Source organism: Lepisosteus platostomus, chromosome 8 (assembly GCF_059453375.1).
Source record: "Lepisosteus platostomus isolate fLepPlt1 chromosome 8, fLepPlt1.hap1, whole genome shotgun sequence".
Classification (NCBI taxonomy): Eukaryota; Metazoa; Chordata; class Actinopteri; order Semionotiformes; family Lepisosteidae; genus Lepisosteus; species Lepisosteus platostomus.
Window position 1 is genome coordinate 40,330,838 of NC_142618.1, and position 21,914 is coordinate 40,352,751.

The 21,914-nt window shown below is 36.6% G+C and overlaps 1 protein-coding gene across 8 annotated transcripts in view; it reads right to left on the bottom strand.

Annotated features, from left to right (window-relative positions):
* Positions 1 to 21,914, bottom strand: part of LOC148657318 (voltage-dependent L-type calcium channel subunit beta-2-like) — a 168,580-nt gene that overhangs the window by 32,457 nt on the left and 114,209 nt on the right. For 6 of the 8 annotated variants that reach the window (XM_088643414.1, XM_088643407.1, XM_088643412.1 and 3 more), the window contains one exon: positions 14,035 to 14,154. In XM_088643414.1, the coding sequence (XP_088499540.1) occupies positions 14,035 to 14,154 (120 nt within the window). Of the gene's footprint in view, positions 1 to 14,034; positions 14,155 to 14,872; positions 15,373 to 21,914 lie in introns of those variants that run through there. The other 2 variants (XM_088643415.1, XM_088643410.1) reach the window with 1 other exon arrangement.

The window sequence follows — 21,914 nt, forward strand, 5'->3', positions numbered from 1 at the left end:
TGTAATTAAAATTTAAACTGCAAAGATGATTCTGCACCTATAGCAGTGCTTTAGTTATCTGCGCAACTTGAAAGCCCCAAAATTGCTCAGAAAAAAAGGAAGAAGATTAAATTACACATATTACATTTGCATGTGTTATCAGACTGACATTTTTAGAAATTATTTTGGGTTTCTCCTGCTATTATTTAAGAATGTAGATTTAACCTTCTACAGTTTATAGTATGTTAAGTAATTAGAAAGTGCAAACAGTGAAAACCATTTTAGCATAGACCTGATATAAAAACAAAACTGAATTATAATGCTGCAACTGCGAAGCAATATATTTATATATTGTTATAAAGTTTGCTGGGAGCTACATCATTAACCATCAAACATATGTTAATCAAATAATTAACATGTTTTGATGACTGAAATAACTTCACAGGGAAGTTTCTAAATGTTAAGTATAGATCAGACTGAATACACAATGATTCACACTTATTGCAGACTCTTGCTGAAAGACCCACAGGAGGTGTCACAACAATCTATAGCTCCTATATAAAAATACACTGGTAATATATGCATGTTGTGAAATGTATTACATACAATAGAGAAAGGATTTAGTGATGCAGATTTAAAAATGAGTCATGAAGAGAAAAAAAAACTCTAACCCTCTAACCATTTTTGATGTATGCTTTAAGAATTACATAAGTTATTCTACATTACACCAACAATGTCAATTGTATCTCTATGATAACATACCGTATCAGTCTTTGTCATCAACATGTTCTTTTCTAGAATATATTACCTATTCTGAACTGTGACAGATGTGTCATCATAAAACCTGTGAAAAAATGCTTCGTCTTTAATTGATCCCTTAGCTTCTGTCCTAAAAGTAGAATGTTATCTGGGTCAGCACTGAGCGCAGTATATTATTTTGTTAAATGTTATTCTAAAACAGAAAGTGCAGGGATAAAATAAGTCTACTAGACAGTCAAACCATTACTAAACCAAATAAGGATTTTTCCATTTCAGAATTTCCAACTTTCAATCTGAAATTATCTTTATAATCACCCATATCACACAGAGCTAGTCCAATTAAATATTTAGTGAAAAAATAATAATGATTATGTGTTTCTTGTATGAATTATGTTCAATAGTATGTATTGTTCCACAAACATCCTCATGTTATAGAATGTATATCACTCTCAATTTAAATAGCGTGCCATTTTTGTAAGATGTCAATGTGAACTGAGTTTGCATGTTATGTTTATACTATGAGAATCCCAAAATGGATCAATGGCTTTTATCTGGCACTCTTAAGAAAATAAAGACAGACAAATGACAAAGTGACACTGAGTCATCAGCAATTAAAATTCAGCACAACAAAGGTAGGTGAAGAGTTTGGAGAAAATACAGCAGTGAATACTTAAAGCTAGACATTACTTATACTGTAACTGGGATTTCATTGTTGGATAACACAGTTCAACAACAGAATCAATGAATCAGCCCCCCCAAAATTGATTAGGCACTCCAAATGGATGAATCTACTGGAAAACCTTTCAAAGCATTCAAATGTACCTATGTAAGGCATGGAAACAACGGAGAGATGCAGGAGCACATTTGTAAGTATTTGCCTATACACTGACCTGCACGGGCACTTTCTGACATATTAAACAGTTTAATCATTGAAAATTTGATTGATGGGTCAAAATATGATGAACTGTTGCACAGATAGGGCCCGTGTGATGTTACATGCGATGTGTGTATTCTGTCATTAGAGAGTACCTCCAAAGTTCAAAGACAAATCTATGCAAGTACTTCCCTCTTCCCAACACACCTCCACTTGTAAGCTTTGATAGCAAAATCCTAACAGGATTGGCTTGAACAGAGCAAGACAGCCTTGTGAAACTGTCCAGTGAAGGTGCTTTAAAGTAGGATTTTTCTGTGCAATACTACACTGATTTTTTTGCTTAAGGTTGCCCAGCAAGGCAATACATTTCTTATACCTTCTCCTATATTCTACATTTGCAGAACTGAATTTCTAAAATCTTTCCACTGGAAATGATATTTGGAGCTTTGTGTCTTTGAAACATCACCCTCATTAATTACTTTTTTCTATTCAATGTCCAAAACATATTGGGAACCTCTGCTCTGTTTTAGATAAGGTTGAACATTTTTAATCATTAATAACATCTACATCACTGCTCATGATTTCCAGGAGTCCATCCATACCTTTTCAATAATTATCTAGTTCAATACAGGGTCACAGAAGAACCAGAGGCAAAGGGGACAAGGCAGGAAAATGGATGTTCATTGCAGGGCACATACAAGCATGCACTCACATACTGTACAAAAGGACAATTTAGAGAAGTCACATAATCTAGTGAGCATTCCTTTAGACTCAAGAAGGAAACTGGAGCACTGTGAGAAAGTCCACATGGCCATGTGGAGAACATGTGATTACTGTAGCATGTCCAAGGAATTTCTCAGCTTGCACCTGGGTTAGACTTTTGTTTACCCTAAAACTTTATTGACAGTCTTAATTAAAAGATATAGATGGAATGATTAGCATAAATTAAGGGCAGTGATGTGGAGGGTCAGGAGACCCTCTTGAAGGCAGTGAACTCTAGGGTTTACTACCTTTCCTAAATTTAGCTGGGTGCTGTTGATGGGTGAGTGCTGTCAGTCATCTTCTTAGCACATTAAAAATATATCCAAATATACCTGTTCATTATAGGCAGGTTTTATTCCACACAGTCATTTGCAATATGGCTTTCCTTATAAAAAAGGTTGGGATGTACTTGTGACATACCATCATATTTTTTAAGGTTGATTTAGCATTAAAGGTCAGAATTTATGAGATGACTGGAGTTTTACATTTATCCTCAGAATAAGATTAGGCGTGTTGTGTTAAGAATTAGTGCCTGACTGTTATGATTGGTGAGCCAGAACTTGCAGTCCTCATCTGCCTTGGAAACAGAGCATATTCCCACGCAGATGTAAAATCCACCTGGTGCTGTTCGAACTCATTTGAGCCATTTGTCCCTGCCTCCTCGTTCCAATTAATTGGTGCTTTATTCATCAGCCCAGAATATTTAAACAGCGCTCTGCCACTGATCTGGTTCTCTGTCATTGAGATACATTCCAGCAATGGTAGTTCGCTCAGCAATACTAACCTTGGTCACAGAAGGATACTCTGCCTGAAAGATTCCATGTCTGTCCTTAACTTGGTCAGGTACTCTGCAGCCAGCTTCCATCTTCAGCACCGTTCCCTGCCAGTAATCCCATACTGCACCACAGAGCCCCTGTCTGCATCAGACCTGAAAACTGCGCTTGCCGCTGATCTCGATTTCCATCTTGTTCTCACAACCTCTACCAGTCTTTGTCCTGCTTTTGCAATATCCGGCTGCCCTCAACTCGCTCCAAGCCTTCAATTGGTAACAGCTCATAAGAGTCTCCAGCCAGTCAGAAAGATGCGGCTCACGCCATTAGCTCACAGTGTCCTAACACTGATACAATAATCAAAATCATAACATATAGTACTCTTCTTCTGAATAATCCAAAGTAAAGAGGTGCTTTCCACCAACTTGTTTGTTTATAACTCCACAGAGTACAGTATAAACCAACTAAATGGTTTAAAAAAAAAACAACTATAATATATTGCAGACTAAATCCAGACAATACCGTACTCTGCCCTAGACGGGGATTCCCTAGTGGCACATGAACATGGACTGGACAGGTCTGGTCAATCTGGGATTCTCAGTGTGCTGCACCTTCATGACTGTGTATCACTGAGTAGGCACCTGCAAAATTGATTGAAGTTTGCTAGAGCTGCCAATTTTATCCTTCTGAAACTGAAACCTGAAGCATCTGTCATGGAATTGCCTTGTAATAAAAAGGAAATCAGCATGTCTTCAGGGATGAATTCCACTCTGCTCTTCCTGGATAACATCAGTTATACTATAAATGATGATGCTAGATTCAGTTCAAAAGCAATTCTTGATTCAGCGCTACAGTATAAAAAAAGAGCAATTTTCAATTTTTGTAAATTAAAAGAGGAACAAGTACACAAAGAGAGATTCTTCCCACAATTATCCCTGGTACTGTGGTTCTGTATTTATATGCACATGTATGGTTACTGCAATATTAACATAAAAGAAAAAGTTAAATATTTCACTACCACCAAAAACACACCAAAAAGCTTCAAAAGCTCTTCATAAAATAGATTAACTAGTTTATAAATTACATACTTTTAAATCATTCTATGATACTACTGTATGTTTTATGATGGAAATATTTTCTTTTAACTTAGTTATTATAAGCATTTTTAAAATATTTATTACTAGTAGAGAGCTTGACAGAGCACAGTAGACGAAGAACCTAAAACCGGAGACACTAAATGACATACAGTAAAAGATAAGGTACATTTTGATAGTATACCAACACACACTCCTCTGTACCAGCTTTCTCCTGAAATCCAGGGAGCACAGCACAGTGAATTGAGAAATCATAAGATTTAAACTGCTTCTGTCAAAAACAGATAATTTGTGTCTACAAATGACAACTCAACACAAATGTACTCTACTGTACTCTTCTGTACCCCAAATCAGATTAAGAACGTAATAATGTTTGTTTTTAATAAAACAATTAATTCTGTGGCTGCGCTGTCTTCTTAATTTATGTTGATTAAATTGATTCATCTTAACATATATATGTGACATATACCTAATTTGAAAAGGTACCGGTTTTCTGAAACTGAGGAAAGTGTTTCCACAAAAAAGAGGTTATATACGATAATCCTAATGAAAGCAGACCTATATTTAAAAAAAAGAATAAATAGATTTTCTGTTCAGAATAGCCTTCAGGAGATTATTTTTTTTTATTCTTAAATATCTGTGTAATAGAATTCCATAGTGATCATACTCTGTGAATCAAATAATATTCCAGGTCCGTTATGCAAACTTTCTCCACTCCACTCATGGCTCAGTGATGCTGGCCAGATGGCTGGTGGCAGCTATGTTTCAGTGGAATAGCACATGGGGCTGACTGGCAGGGAACAATGAGTACTAATTCAAGCAGCGGCTAATGACACAACTCCTAAATCCCCAGAGCTGTAGCGTAACCAAAGTTTTAAAAGAGACATCTGGAATTTTTTAAATCTAGTTTCTATAGTTAGTGATTCTGCGATGGCAAACAGTTGTTTGCATTCAACCCGAGGGTTTTGTCTAATACATAAACTGATGAATGGAATACAGACCTTAAGGAGAAAATGTACCTGAACTGACAGCCATGGCGTATAATTCCACTAATTATATCAATTCCACTATTATCATTACTTATAATTAAGTGTTAGGAAAGAGAAATCATGAGATTTACACACCAATTGTAATTTCACCTGATTGACAAAATCGCCACTGTTGTACTTACAAGCCTGAATATTGATGCGTATTCAGTAGTAGTAGTAGTAGTAGTAGTAGTAGTAGTAGTAGTAGTCTACATGCTGTAGAGCGATCAAAATGTTTCGTCCTGCTTTTGTCTCACTTGTGGACTGGATCTAAGTCAGACCTTGTGCACAAACTGTTTGAAAGCCACCAGTATTGAATCTATGTTGCATTTTTACCATGCTAGCAAATCAAAGCTTATCATGATGCTAGCATGGACATCCTTGGTACAGACCAATTCGAAAAAGACTGGACATTGCTATGACAAACCCAGTCAGCTGTCCATCCAACTAGAAATTTGCCTTTCCAATTTCTAATTGTTCCAGTAAATTCAAACCCTGAGATCACTTCACAGTCTACCAAAGTATGATACTGTAGGAAAGTATTGTTTCTGTCCAACTTTCCAGTCTCATACATTCAGAAGTTACAAAGGACTCTAATGAGACTGTTAGAAGAAAGCACATTTATTCATACCACATTTATCTGGCTTTAACTTGCTTGGACAGCCACCTGACCATATGGATGGAGAAGGAGGAATCCCCCCCACAATAAATTCCTAGTTTTCTACGCTAATGGGGACACTGAGATTGGTAGACACGTCAGAGTGGAAATGTTGGGAAATACTGGTCTAAAAGCCTAATCATAAAACAATCAGTGACTGGCAGTTATACTGACTAGTCCTAATTGTGTTAAGAAATCCAGTAAAAAGCACTGTGCTTTATTGCATCTCTCTTTCTCCTGTTTCACTCAGTGGAAATCACACAATGTAGCTAACAAACTGCTCCTGAACTGCAGAACTTGCTCAATACCAGATGTTCTTTCTTATTTTTAAATATTACTGAAGGAAGACAGGACATGTTCTTATCACTTGTGAGTCTGATAACATGCCATCATTGAATTGATCAGCAACGTAGGACAGGTTTGTAGAAAGAAACACATGCATATTTATGAAAAACATAAAACTGTGGTCTAGAATGCAACAGTTTGCAGAAGTGACTAATTACAGGCAAGTGACTATAATAACTAACAGAAAATAAAAGGGATACATTAGTAGATATACAGCACTCTGGGAAGGCAGAAAAGAATGAATACAGTAGATACATCGAGGGTCTTGGGATCTTTGTACAAGTCACTGTCACAAACCTTTTAAAAGGAATAGTGTTAGGAGTATGCTGTAAACCACACGTAATCAATATGTTTAACTGATCAATTGCATTGCAGTCTTTTTAATGATATGCATGTGGAAGGAGAAAGAGGTAAGAATTCAATTCAAGTAAGATTTTAATCTTTCTCTTATAGACTAGGAAAGAGTAAATGGGAAACTAGCATCTGAAACTGAAATAATAAACAAATTTTATGTCTGCTTTTTTACTCAATTTATTAAAGAACCTACAAAATAATTCCTATGCTAATCACGTTGTTTTGACTAATCAAGATTGAGTTGATAAAACTTTCAGCTGTGATCATAAGGCTTTAAAGTACAATTTAAAACTGTAAAGGAACTGCACAAATTAAAGCACAAATAAAAGACGGATAACATAGAATACACGGAAAATAGATGACAAAGTTTTAAAGATACTCTGCTTACTTATACAGGAGAATATGTGTAGTTCTACTCCAGTGAAAGAAACTGAGCAGAAAATAAAAAACTGGATAGGCAACAAGTGATTTTACAAAAGCCAACAGTACAAAAAAAAATCAAAACATCCATAAAGCAGAGATCAGTAGCTTAAGTGCATTTATGTCATCTTTGAGACTTACTGTAGATGGATGGATGTTTGCCCATTATGCCTTCTGGCATGTAGGGGCAGCAACATCCTGTTGTTGTTACCATAACATTAGTTTTTTACAGGACAGGGCTGTTAGCCTTGTGCCCAACCTCCAACATGGAGGACCTGGCGCCCGACATGGGCCATGAACTCACTACCCTGATAATATGAGTCTCATGATCTACCAACAGAGCTAGTTGGGGCCCTTGAGACTTGGGGAATCAATTAAATAGAATGTTAGAATAATTAAAATATAGAATTCAAATATAGTGATGGTATTATTTCATTTGTACAGTGTGCTAGCATATCATTATTTAGAATACTGTGTATACCTTTGTTATTGTATTCCAGAATCGGTCCACAGAAAATGACCAGATAAATTCCCAGGCATAAAAGAACATCACAACAACATATTCCGCTAAAATAACTAATATTTTTATCTTTTACATAAAAGAGGAAAGGAGTTTTTTAAAAAAACAAGGTTAGCAATACCCCAATACCCTGACATCTTTTAAAAATAGCTAGATATGATCCTTGGATGAATAAGCTACTAGCAACCAACTAAGCTAAGACCAAATGCTGTTCTCTTGTTTGTAGTCTTTCATTCTAATGGTTAAAATCTCTACAACTGTAAGAGGTCTAAGTTACAGGAAAAAGCAAAATAACAAAAGGCTTTGCTTTTTGCAGACATACTGTAACCGTGTTTACCCAGATACACTGTATATACCAGCTACCATTTTTTGTAAAAGTTGTATAAGTATTTTCTTAATGGTGGTAACATGAGGGATAAACCAACATTTCTAATGTTTTTAAAGGTTTTGAAGTACAGGCTAATTTATTCTGCAAGCTTGCTGTATTTGTCACTTAATTCAATTTTATGCAACTGCTCATTCATTAACATGATGTAGATGTTTTACAGTGAAATCGTAATCAAAATAAGAACATTATAAAAATAACATGGGTCAGTCCTTCACAACCTGTGTTTATCACTCTTCAGCATGTACATTCAGATTATAATGGCATTTCTGGAGTGACTAATCCATCATGACAGATTAACGCAAGAGGCATAGTGAATATTTTTGCAGCTGTACTCCCAGTGCCTCCTGGATCTTAAAATTAAATTAGACTTAAATTTTAACTCTGACTGGTCATGTAGCTGTAATTGCTGCTTCAAAAAATAATTGCACACTAAACAGCCAAAGTACACTGAGCACTTTAAATTTTTAATGAAAGCTAATGGCATGAGGAATGGATAGTATAGATTTAGTCCTAAATCAAGATTCCTGCAGTCGCCAAACGCTATTAATGTCAAAGGTTTACAGGGTACTGACATAGCTGGCCTGAAGCACTGTTTGTCTTGCTATAAACAGCTACAAAGACACAATATCAAAGCCAATTTTCAAAGCCAAAACCCCAAAAAATCACATTATTGTCTGAAAGGCACTCTAAATGTCTACAGGAGTCCCACACTATCAAGAACACAGATGCAGACACTTTTTTTTTACTTGAACATAGTTTTTTAACTTTTATCTGGATTTGCCAGTAGAATAAGTGGAACAAATATCCCCAATGGAAAAGTTGTTCTGTTAATCCTTACTGTTTCTGTTCTGTGTTGCTGTGAAGAAAAGACACAGTTTGTCAAGCAGGCACATTTCTTGGTGGAGGTCTGTAGGCCTTCTATGCCTCCATTAACAGGACAAATTTGAGTCGGCAATTCCAAAATATAAAGAGGGGAAAAGTGAGAATTCAACATTTATCAAGCCAATAATAAAAAAAGAATATAGGGTCACTTTGCCCAGGTTAGAAGATACTCCCTACATTGACCCACCCCTTCCTATTTTTTACCATTGTCATTGTACAGTATATCTACAAAAATGCTTAAGGGTCAGATCAAGGGTCATGTGGGCTTCTAAAAAGCAATTCTAAAAGAAAAAGGTATGTAGTTTCTTAGTTAAGTATTCACTCATGCGAATAATATCACAATTTGAGGAGCTGAATGTAATATTACTCTTTGTAAATGAGCGTTTTTAAACTAAAAAATGAACAAATCACCAAAGAAGAAATATTAATTGAAATTACTAATTGCATACAATAAATACAGTATACATCCATCAAAGCCAGTATACGGTAGAAGCACAATTGGCAGCAATTACTGGTAAAATTGGCAGACTTTATTGGGGATAACTGAAGGACTGTATTAATCAAGACTTGCCTTAACTTTTCTGTCAGATTCATGTCAGGACTTTGACTGGGCCACTCAAGAATAATAGATAACTTCAGTGTGACTTTGTCTTGTGCTTCAGGTCATGTGCTTCAGACCCGATTCTTTGAAGTGTGAGTTTCTGACCCAGTTTTAGATTTCTGAGTGACTTAAGCAGGTTTTCCTCTAGGATTTGCCTGTACTTTGCATCATCTATTTTTCCTTCAATCCTGTCAGTCCCTAGAAAGGGAAGCAAACATATGATGTTGTGTTGGGCTTGCAACAGATGCAACCCATTACATTTAGACCAGCATATCTTGAATTAGATTGTAGTCTTTAAGTCTTTTTCATTTAAGGCTTCTTTTCTGAAACTGACAGATATATAATTACCTACGGTTCAGTATATATCATCTTTACATTGTGTTGGGAACAGGCTTTTGTCAATGTATGAACATTGTTTTATATCAAAGTCGTTGTTGGCTTCACAGTGGCATCTCTAACTAGTTTCCTTCTTGTCCAGCTGCTTGGGAGGGTTGTCAGATTTGTATGATGCACATTCTCTTCTTGCTCATGGTCTTCTCTGTACTTCTTTACCACTTCTTACCTGATTTGATTCAAAACCTCTTGGTCTTCATAGCTGATTATTCATATCACAAATTGAGTTATGGTTTGAAATTCAATATTTTGAATATCTCAGGAGAAATGCATTTACTCTGAGATTAAAGTTAAACCACTTTAATTACACACAGAGCCCATTACATTAATTTTGTGACCTATCACAGTATTCAAGTAAAACAAATTGTCCTTTGTGTATGATAAAGACTCTCTATTTTTTTGGACCTGAACTGATTCTGGGTTGCCATAGTAAAGGGGTTGAATACTTACATAATTGAGAATATTCTGTTTTTCTTTCAAATTGAATTTATTTACATAGTATTTTCTTGTTGCATCTTTATCAGTTTAGAGTGGGTTGTGTAGATTCTAAATATAAAGACCAATTTGAAAGTGTTATCATTGCAAGCTCAGACAGAAGAAAATGTGCAGACTTTGCAGGAGGATGAATTAATTTGCAAGGTACTGCATGTAGATGACCTGCTCACTAGCATTAACAGCACCTTTGCTACATACTGTAGATATACTGTGCCTCAGGCTTCAAATTACTTTGAATCCTTTATACTGCATAATGCAAATGCAAAACTAAAGAGGTATTTTCCTGGGTCACATGATTTTCCTTTTCATATAATGAGATGATTAACATATATTATTTCGATATTACTAAGCATCAACTTAGAGGAGAAACTCTTGTTAAAATAATAAGTGTTAGCAAATTCTCAAACCACAGTTAAAAAGATGTAAGTGAATGTGATTTTCTTCCTTCTTCATTAGTACATCAGCTAAAGTTTTGTCAAAATAAACTGCTCAATTTCCAGTTTGCTAATAATTCTTTCAAAGCAGGAATCCATTCTGAAAGTGGCTACTAAACTTGTATACCTATAAAATAAAGATTTGTTCAAATAAATAATATAATCTTACTAGACCTCTCCATTTCTTTTTTATTGTGAATGTAACATAGCAGCAGTTAAAAAATAAATAATGGGGATTTCTAATACAATTAGATTTCATTGCAGAATAGTGCATCAAGTTAATTACAAAGATTACAAGAGAACATATTTTGTCTGAAAAGTCAATGTTTTGAAAAACACACCACTCATAATATACTGTATTGCATCTTTGACACTATAACAAGCTATTTTAAATAACCACTCAGAGACCACTCTAGCCAAAGAGGTATATCTTAATCTCTCCCCAGAGATATAGCTATTTTTAAAGCTCCTATTTATGATGTACAAAAGAGGGGCTAATCCATGCTAGGTTATATTCAATATCCTAATCTTCATAATTAGTCATTGAGCAAAAACCTTTCCTGCTAAAATCTCCATCACAGAATATCATATAGCAATGATACTGTAGCTAGTGAAGCTGTAGCTCTCAATTTCTAGTGATTATGAAAAACAAAATTGCTAAGAATTCTCTTCAGGCCCTGATTGATTCTTTTAGAAAGGCCTGTCTTCTTTTTTTTTTTGAATGATACACTGTTAATGTGAGACACAGACCTCACTTTACCCCCTGACTTTTCACATTGACCTACTCCGGCTATTCTGTTATACTTAGTGGCAAGATATTAAATACAAGTTTCCATTTACAAGTGAAGTGATAAAAAGCTCAATATTGCATTTGAGAGAAACAAACAAAAAAAATTGTCTAAATGGCAGAAGCAAAATGTATTAAAATGTTTAAGTGTGTTGCCTGTTGGGCTTCTTATCAGGCCCTTCTAATGCACAACAAAGGGAAGGAAAGGGCATTCATGTTCCTGTTTAAATAAAATAAATCTTTAGTTACAGTACAATGTTGTTTATGCAAGTTTAACCTCATTATGAACTTGAAAGCAGGTTTATTACCCTATTTAGTGGTATACTTACATTAGTGAGGAGCTAAGAACACAAAGCTCGATGGACAGCCATCAACAAAAAACAAAAAAAGCTAAAAACCAAGCTTTTTATTCTAATGCAATGACTAGTGGAGATACAGTTATGTGCACCTATTTATAAAGAGTAAAGTTCATATTTAAAGCAAACTAACTTTTTAAAAGTATGTTGTAGTTATTAAGTTAGTTAACTTTAATTGCTAATTGCTCACAATCTGGACTTCTTTGCATGGCTGTTTGCCCATCACAGAAGGTGTCTGTGCTGAGCCCCTTTCATTAAGTGTCAGTAAGGAAATGAAGTCTATCGGTAAGGAAATGGTCTGTCAGTTTAAGTAGAAAAGTCTACTACCTCAATCTCAGTAAAATGTCAAGGCAGCTGTGCTAGAGGTCATGAATATTACATAACATCTGACCACAATGCCTTCCCCAACATCTAATTTCCATAGCAACCTCTCTCAACCACACTGTTGTTCAGGCCCAGCTGCACGACAGCAGGAGCAGGCAGTGTAATGAGACTGGAAAGGTGGTCCTAAAAATCCAAATTTGGACAGATGGGGAATTCCATTGTTTTAGTGCCCAAAAGAAAACATCTTTATCTAAACTAAATAAAGTAAAAATAACAAATGGAATGAAAAAGCAGTAACAGCTTAAGCCAAAGTCCAGCCCTTTGCTTGTCTTTTAAAGGGGAGCTGCAATGCTATTTTTATATTTTGGGGTTAGAATCAGCATTGATGAGTGCATTGCCAACCACAGTGAAAGTCAAACATACAAAGTAATGTGTATAACCTCCCATTTACATCACTAAATATTTTCCAGGAATGGGCAAGTACCATGTTCTGTGATGCAGAATGAGGCAACAAAACGTCCGGTGATGTGAAAAGACTCTATAACATTGGAAACAAGCAGGCTTATGATGTTTTAATCTAATAGAAATATTGCTCTCGATTTTGAGACAGTTTTTCCGACAAATACTACTTACTTTCACATGTTTCACATGCAGATCATATTTGAACATTTCTGCAGTAAAATGTCTGCTACACAACCTGTAGTTATTCGCTCATACATTGCATTACATTAGTCATTACGGTGACAAGTGAGCAGGAAGGGCCACTTCACATCGCAATTTGTGTGAACTTGCGCTCATGCCCGTGGCGAGACCAGTGGTTTGCAACAAAATGGAGACCATACAGTGCCTTCACAAAGTTCACAATTTTGTACATAATTTAGAATTTGTAAAATTTTGCGATACTGTCAATTTATTTTGTCACCGAGATTTAATAACCGGTCTGAGAAATTGGGAATGCAGTTCCCCCTTAATGCCACCTTTATTTATTGTTCTTAATTTACTAAACTATAGGATGAAAGGTAGTTACTTTAAAGACATTTAGATGGTTTATCATCATACATTTCTATCCATTCAAACCACCAAAATTAAAAAAAACGGTATGTATGAAGATAGTAGAAAGGACTGTAAGCTTTCCATACAAAGAAATATCATGGACCACTGCTATCACAGCTATATACAGTCTGTGATGAATGTCCACAGACAGCCAAGACACAGCCTTTGAGACATCTCTGTTATACAGGTCATACAAAATGCTTAAAATGCTACCATGGCTCCCCATGCTGTTAGGAGTCTGTTTCTTTTGTAAAAAATAAATAAAATAAAAATGTTTTAGAGACATCAAGTGCACAGTGAAATAAGTATACTATTTATATTCCACCCATCCAGTATCTAAAATGAAAACACAGTGAGAGTACTTCCTCATTTGAAATAATTAACACAGACTATAACAACCTGTAATACAACCACATTTTAGTGAGTAAATAAAATATAATATAATTATAAGACAATTAATATTGTACTGTACTAGCATAAGACATATCGCAGTTGTTTTTTTTCACTCCAAGTGTACCCAACTAAAAATCTAACAAGACTGAAACTGAGGCTTTTGAGTCAGATTCAAAACAAAATAGGTAAAAATCATGTAAACCATTTATCAGTTTGAAATGGCATGTCGTGGAATCAGTTGTTATGGGTAAAAGTAAAAAAATTAAAGACAACATTTTGCCTGTAAAACCATTAACATTTTGTATGACAGTTCCTATAATGCACATCAGGCTGCCTGATCACTGAAGGAACCCTGCAGGCTGTACCTTTGCTTTCTCAAGCTGTGCCTGGGCTTGTCGCTCTGCCTCTCTCCGTACAGCCTCCCTGTCTTCCTCCAATGAAACATCCGAGTCAGATGGACGGCTTGTGTAGGAGTCCGCCGAACCCTGCAGGGACAAAACAGTTAAGTAAAACACCTTTCCCCAGCGCTGAGAGCCTGTCACAGCTAGCAGGCTCCCACAGAATGCTACCAGACATTTTTGGAAATGAATATGAATCAAAGAGATCTATCCGTTCTTTGAATGTATTCATCGAGAGCCATCGCTTGTTTTTCACTGACACCGTATAATTAACATATTTAAGCAAAACAATGGTTTTGAAAACAAAAACAGTAAGAGGTACGCCTACATAAGAAACATTGCAGTTTCCTCTTGCAAAGACTATTTAAAGTGCATGAGTTCACATTCTCATCATTTCTCTGTTACAAATAACCCCATGTCCCAGCTTAATCAGCCTGTCCATTTCATTTCTAACATGGCTTTCTACCTCATATCTTGTAAAACAGTACCTGCTATGAAGGAAGCATGTACTTTTCAGCCCTCCTGTTTCACTGTTATGATTCCCATCTTTTTTTTTAAATGCCTTGCTATTTTTATATCTCATTGTTACACCCTGATCTACCAATTAATCAAGTATGAATGGCAACAAGACCTGGTCTGGAAGTGTCCTAAAACACAATAAACAAACAGCTTTCATCTTTACCTTGAAAGCATTCATTACAAGCTTCATCAGGCTAATCTGAATTTAGCTATGACAGGCAACTACTCTGCCACACACACACACACGCGCAGACACAGGCTCTGAACAATGCCATCGGCAGCTTACACAGATGTCCGAGTTCTTCAAACGACCCCCTTTGGCTCTTTTCAGAAGCCTGATCCAGGTGGCCTTCATTAGCCAGACCCGTCCCTCAGTGTCCCAAGCCACTGGTCCCGCTACCGCTGCTCCGCCGTCGACGTGTGCACACTGAGCAATGCATAATCTCCGCTGCTGCCGGCTCCCAGTGCGCACTCTGCAGCAACTGCCTTGCTTCTTCCCGCTTCACCCCTCTCATACCTCACTCGCCTGCCCCTCTCTCGCCTTGTGATGCAAAGCCAAACCACTGCACTGCCATCCCTCACAGGGGAAATCGGCAGAGGATCTGCTTCCTGGAGACAAATCTACAGGGCATGAGTCTATTTCTGCTGGTAGCACTTCTCAGGTTTCTGTGATTTAGCTCTGTTTTACCTTACTGGATGCCCCTTGTATTATTGTGTGTGTGTGTCGCTCTCGGCAGGACCCGAGTTAACAGGGGCACAGGCATCATTTCCACGTGCATCTTGTGCATACACTAGTGTGCCCAGTGATATTTACAAGTCCAAAGTTCAGCAGCGTCTCTCAAGGTACCAGACACGCATGCCCAGTGGATCATCTCCCTACTCAGATGCTGACATCAGGCTGATGCTTAATCTATGTCAAAACTTCCCTTCACGAGCCCCAGGGAAAACTGTTTCAAAAACATCTTTCAGTGAAGTCCAGTGACTTGTTTTTTTTTTCTCTACATTTTCGTCCAACTTCTTTATTTTCCAAGTTCTACAATTATTCTTCACAAGCAAGACGTAAAAATATTCTAAATTAAAAGGTGGGAATTGGTATTTGACAGGCACATTAATCTATACAAGTGTTTTTAGTTTACTAGTACTCTTGTAGTGGAAATATATGAATAGTTTACTTGTAAGGACTTTTACTTGTAAAACTCACAGGAATGGGAGAATGAGCTATGCATTAGTAAGGTTAAAAAAAAATATTTTAATAGATTTACTTAACTCACCAACTGTGACCTTACCAAGCGGACTGAACATACTGTAAAAAGGCAAATTAGATCTTTTTAAATGTGTACAAAGCAGTACAAATCCGGAGTTATAAGCATTTATGTTATGAGCATAAACAATTTACCAAAGCCCTCCAGTAGTGTTTTCTACTGATAACTGTAACTGTTTTTAACACAGCATTGTTTGTGTGCGATAAAAATAATCTAGGCATTTAGCAATAGAAACATTACATTGATAAGAATCTTCAAAAACTTCATAACAATTCAAGACAACTATACATGAGCAGACAATGAAAAATCTTATTGTAATACATTCTTTATTATTATTTACCAATCAAATCTAATGGAGTATTATCAGATATTTCTTAATATCAAATGTTCCTCCTCTTAATATCCGTAAACCTTAAAAGTTACATTTTGTACGAGAAAATACAGAACTATCAGAATTACCCGTTAACTAACTTACATAAAGGTACAAGATCAGCAGAGAAATGTGTTTCTGCATGAAGAGAAAACTAGTAAGTGAAAAGAATAGAATAATACCAAACATCTAAGGAGTCTGCTCAGAAGCATATACACTGTATTTGTATACTAAAATAATTTTGTTCTAATCAAAACTGTCAGCTTGCATTATTGTATTTGACTCTAGTATATATTGAAGCTGATAAACTTCATTAGTATACACTAATTGAAACAGAATCAGTCGATGGTGCTATTGATTTCATTTCTAGGGATTCTACCAACTACTGTAAGATCTATTCACATCACTCCTTCCCACACACAATAGGCAAGGCAGACAAGTGCATACAGTATGCTATGTTAGAGAAAGAACATACACAGGAAAAAGGGTACAAAAATAGCTAAAGATGGGTCTCACAAAAATACATTTATAATGTGCTGATCTCCCTTCCTCTGAGTAAATAGTGTCTCTTTGAAAGTAATAAAATAACCTAATACAGCAGCAAATTCTAAATGCAAGATTTACTCACATAAGTGAAATGGAGTCTTTAAAGTATACGGAGATGTAATTATTACAAAACATTTGGGGAACATATATGTTCTTGAGAGTAGACCTAAGATCTTCTTTGAGAAACATTAAAAAGAAAACTACAGCCAAACAGATTACAATCTTTAAGCATGTAAGTTATCATTCACATAACAATCAGATATGCCAGCTTCTATGGCAGAAGATGACTGTTGGTATTGTATTGCTACTGCAGTAAATATTCTTTGTTATATGCAGTACAGTGACAGGCGTCACTAATTAATATGTAAACAAAATTGCTTGTAACTCCTAGGTCATTCTAAATGTTATAGTAGTTATAGTACAGGCAGTTTTGCACTTTCACCTATGGGTTTAGTGTCAATTAAGCAAGCCTTGGTGCAAAACACTTCCTTCAACTTTTCGACTGCACAATGCATATGTGCAGACACTTGGAGAAGTGGGTACAGAAATATTTTTGGGAAATTCCTTGCTTTGTGTTTATGTGGACAAAACAAATCCTTGGATGACTAGAACAATTACTTCCTAGTAGTTGCTTAAAAGAACTCTCAGCCTGCCTTCTGAGCAGTGACAGCTTACGTTGAACTCAGGAGATTATTGAGGGGGAATGAAAGGATAGAACGGCAGTTTATTCTCTCTGGGCAGCATCACGACCGATTTAGCTGTCACATTGAAATTTACGAATGGGCCTCTTTTCTTCTCTTGCTCATCATTTCAAAAGAGGGCATTAATTAGTCCTGTATATAATTAGAAATTGAAGCCATGTCTTTAATAAGGTTGAGATTGCCCCAATTTTACTACCTCGGTCTACACACTCATATTTCAAGGACCACCCATCAATAACTGCTTATGCTTTGCCTTGCTGTTCTGTTTTTTTGTAATATATTTGCAAAGATTTGTTTTATCATTAAAGATACTGTTTTAGGTTTGTACTTGTAATCATGTTTTAATCATATATATGACTGGGTTTGACTTGCCAAAAAGATGTTTTGTAAGGTACACAAAACAATACGTACTGATAGAGAAAGAGGTCTCATTTTACTGCCAAAACAAAACATAACAATCGCAAAATATATGTACAAATAAGTATAAAAAGTACTAATATAGCATATTTAATATAAGTACATTTACATTCTAAGTACATAGGTTTGATTGGTTCTTTTAATTGGAAAATTATCCCTTTATCCTGGTCCCTGAGGTGGACTGGTTCTCAGGACAACAGCAGTGATGTGGTGTCAGTAACACCTTGCACCCTATAATTACAGCATAGGCTCATGGTAGATGTGACCTGATTTGGTACAAGTACCTTTCTGATAATGGATGGTGGAATAAACGTTTTACTACAGTGAGACTTTAAACAGAGAACTGACTGCTTGATAATTAATGATTCTATGTCACTGTTTGTAAAACTAGAGGGGTGTTTACCTGGCTAAATTTCAGGTTGAGCTTGCAGAGCCTTTCCTCCCTAAATTCCTGCCTTAGTTCAGCTGGTGAAGCAATTTCTCACTTCTCCATACTGTGTATTGGGGCTGCTGTTTGTCATACATCACGTCATTGGTGGATGAAGTGGATCCCCTCCTCTACAGTATGTGAAGTGCTTTGGGATTTTTTGGGATGTAAATTTGTATACATGTTTGTTGATTAATACAATCTGAATAGAACCCTGCTTTTCTGAGTATCATACAATTACTATGTATTTTCCCCCTGTGGTTATCAGGCTACATAATATTTTAATGGAGAATTACAGTTCAGCAGGGGTACAAGATAATTAGGAAACAAGGCAGAGTTTTACAACTCATGCTGCTCACTTCACTGCAAGGTATACTGTAACTACTACGTGAATAACAGCTGAGAGCACACCAGGACTGCTCACAGGCTGCTCAATTTTATAGACTGAGGAAAATAGGACAGTCCCCGAGGATATTCCACAAGGATACCCAGCACAAATTCTAGTTCCCAGTAACACCAAAAAGAAGAAAGTGCATAATTTTGCTGAACCTATAACACCAAAACTGCAATGCCAATGCATTGTAAGAAGTCTGATTCCCTATTTTCCCAATGTAAAACAAGACCACTGGGCTTTTGATTCAGTCATATGATGTTCACAAGCTAACAGCTGCTAGCTTAATCTCTGTAGATCAGTGGCTCTCAAAGTTCTATGGACCACTTAAACCAAGTCACAGATGCAGTGGACCACCTATGCCTACATCCACTTCTTACCCTGTAGAAATCATCACCTACTAATGTACTAAAATTAATATTGCATTACATTTTATGAAAGTACTAATATTTTTACAAACAAAATTGCAAATTTTGCAAATGTTTTTATTACTTAAAAAGTTGATGTGAAGAATGGAGAGTAGGTCAGCCCCCGGACCACCTGGCGCACGCTTGGGGACAATCAGTGGTCCATGGACCACACTTTGAGAACCACTCCTTTAGATCACTCAACATTGTGTTCACCAAATATCATATGTAGGACTTACAATTGAAATATATATATATTTTTTTAAATGTCATGCATATATCACTCTGCAACTCACAACTGGCAACCCACTGAACATAAGCAGGTGTGAGCCTGGTCAGTACATGGATGGGAGACCTCCTGGGAAAAACTAAGGTTGCTGCTGGAAGAAGTGTTAGTGGGGCCAGCAGGGGGCGCTCACCCTGTGGTCCATGTGGGTCTTAATGCCCCAGTATAGTGATGGGGGACACTATACTGTAAACAGGCGCCGTCCTTTGGATGAGATGTAAAACTGAGGTCCTGGCTCTCTGTGGTCATTAAAAATCCCAGGGCGTTTCTCGAAAAGAGTAGGGGTGTTACCCCAGCATCCTGGCCAAATATTCCATTGGCCCTTACCAATAATGGCCTCCTAACAATCCCCCTCTATGAATTGGCTTCATTACTCTGCTCTCCTTCCCACTGATAGCTGATGTGTGGTGAGTGCTCTGGCGCACTATGGCTGCTGTCGCATCATCCAGATGGGTGCTGCACATTGGTGGTGGTGGAGGGGAGACCCCATTACCTGTAAGCGCTTTGAGTGGAGTGTCCAGAAAAGCGCTATATAAGTGTAAGCAATTATTATTATTATTAAAATCTTACAACAAGTGACTGGCCAATATTCACTGGCAGAATGTGTGACTCTGTTTTCCTATAACAGTGAACTTATTCAGGCACTATAAGGGCTATGGTGTCATTGCATTGTGGTTCATTACTCGGAGGCTGTGGAGAAACATGTTCAGCACAAAAACTCAAAACTCATGTCTCCCTTCAGCACTTTATGTAGAGTACTTTTTATTGTATCCAACATTTGCAACATGTACTGTAGATGTACTACAGTACACAACCTGTTTTTATTTTAACAAAGAAAAGAAAGACAGTTTGTACGAATTCTTTGTACTGGTTTGTAGATAATCATGTCTGTCACTTCTGTCACTTCTATGGGAAAAGTCACTCCTTGTAAAACCATTTCAGTTCCCCACACCAGGAGACCAGTGTTTTGATGTGGTAGGATTTGCCATTCATGAGTGGCTCAAGTGTGTGTATAAGATACAGTTTGCATCTTTCCAGTATATTCTAAAAAAGCACAAGACACACCTTGAAGTGAACATTTGGATTACAATAATAAAGATGATACCTGAACACATATTGATTACAAGGAGTCAGAGAGCACCATGACAATCCTAAAAATCCTAATCATATTGTTACAAATGGGGAGTTACGAAAACTCGAAAACTGGTGAAAATCAGGAATTGACCGAGTGATTTAGTCAATAGGCAAAATAAATATTCACAACCCCCAACTTACAAGTGATTCTCTATAATATACCAATAGTTGTTGTTATAATTAGAGGCATGTGGGTTCTTTATTCTCTGGCACAGTTTTGGTGAAAAGAGTAATAATCCGAGCACACCTGGTTAAACAAATGTTTGTTAAGACAAGCACTATGCTACACACTACAAAACATACAACACACCAGTTGCTATATTTACAGAATGTACAAACAAGGCGTTTCAGAGGTCTAATGTTCTAATCACCCAGAAAATCTGCTACTAAGAATTGAACTCTTAAATAATGCCACAGAGGGCACAATAAGAGATAAGCTAAATAAGAGATATAGTAGATATAGGGGACACTATACTGTAAAAAGGCGCCGTCCTTCGGATGAGACGTAAAAGGTTGTGAGGTCCTCAGTCTCTGTGGTCATTAAAAATCCCAGGGTGTTTCACGAAAGGAGTAGGGGTGTAACCCCCAAATCCTGGGCAAATTTCCCATTGGCTCTTACTAATCAGGACCTTCTAATAATCCCCATTTATGAATTGGCTTCATTACTCTGTTCTCCTCCCCACTAATAGCTGATGTGTGGTGAGCGTTCTGGCACACTTTGGCTGCCATCGCATGATCCAGGTGGGTGCTACACATTGGTGGTGGTGGAGGGGACTCCCCATTACCTTTAAAGCGCTTTGAGTGGATTGCACAGAAAAGCACTATATAAGTGTAAGCACTTATTATTATTATTATTATTATTATTATTATTATTATTATTATTATTATTATTATTATTATTATTTGAAGCTGCCTTCTTAATAAATCCAATACAAGTTAAATCTCTCTGCAAACCTACCTCCCTATTCTAAAAATACAACTGCAAGCAGGAAAGACATCTTTAACCAAGGTATCTTGTACCCAAGAAACCTAAGTTAACTAAAACACAGAAAAGCAAGCTCTATCTAATAAGGTTCAAATATTTAGCTCCAATTAGGATTTGTTTGGATGATCATGAAGTAGGGGCTCTCGCCTGGTGCTAGCTTCATGGTCAAAATCCTTCTGACCTCTTGAGGTCTGACCTTCTTCTTTGCCCCCTCTTCTGTTCTCTTTCTCCTCTTTTCCTCTTTCTTCTGTCCTTTCTCTCTCTTTTACCCTTTCTGTTGTCTAAATGTCATTTTAAATGGTGTGTTTCTGGACTGCTAATTGTCAATCATTTGTCAATCATTACACAGAAATTAATTAAATTGACTTAATTAATTAGGTAAACCAAAGTAAACTTTACAAT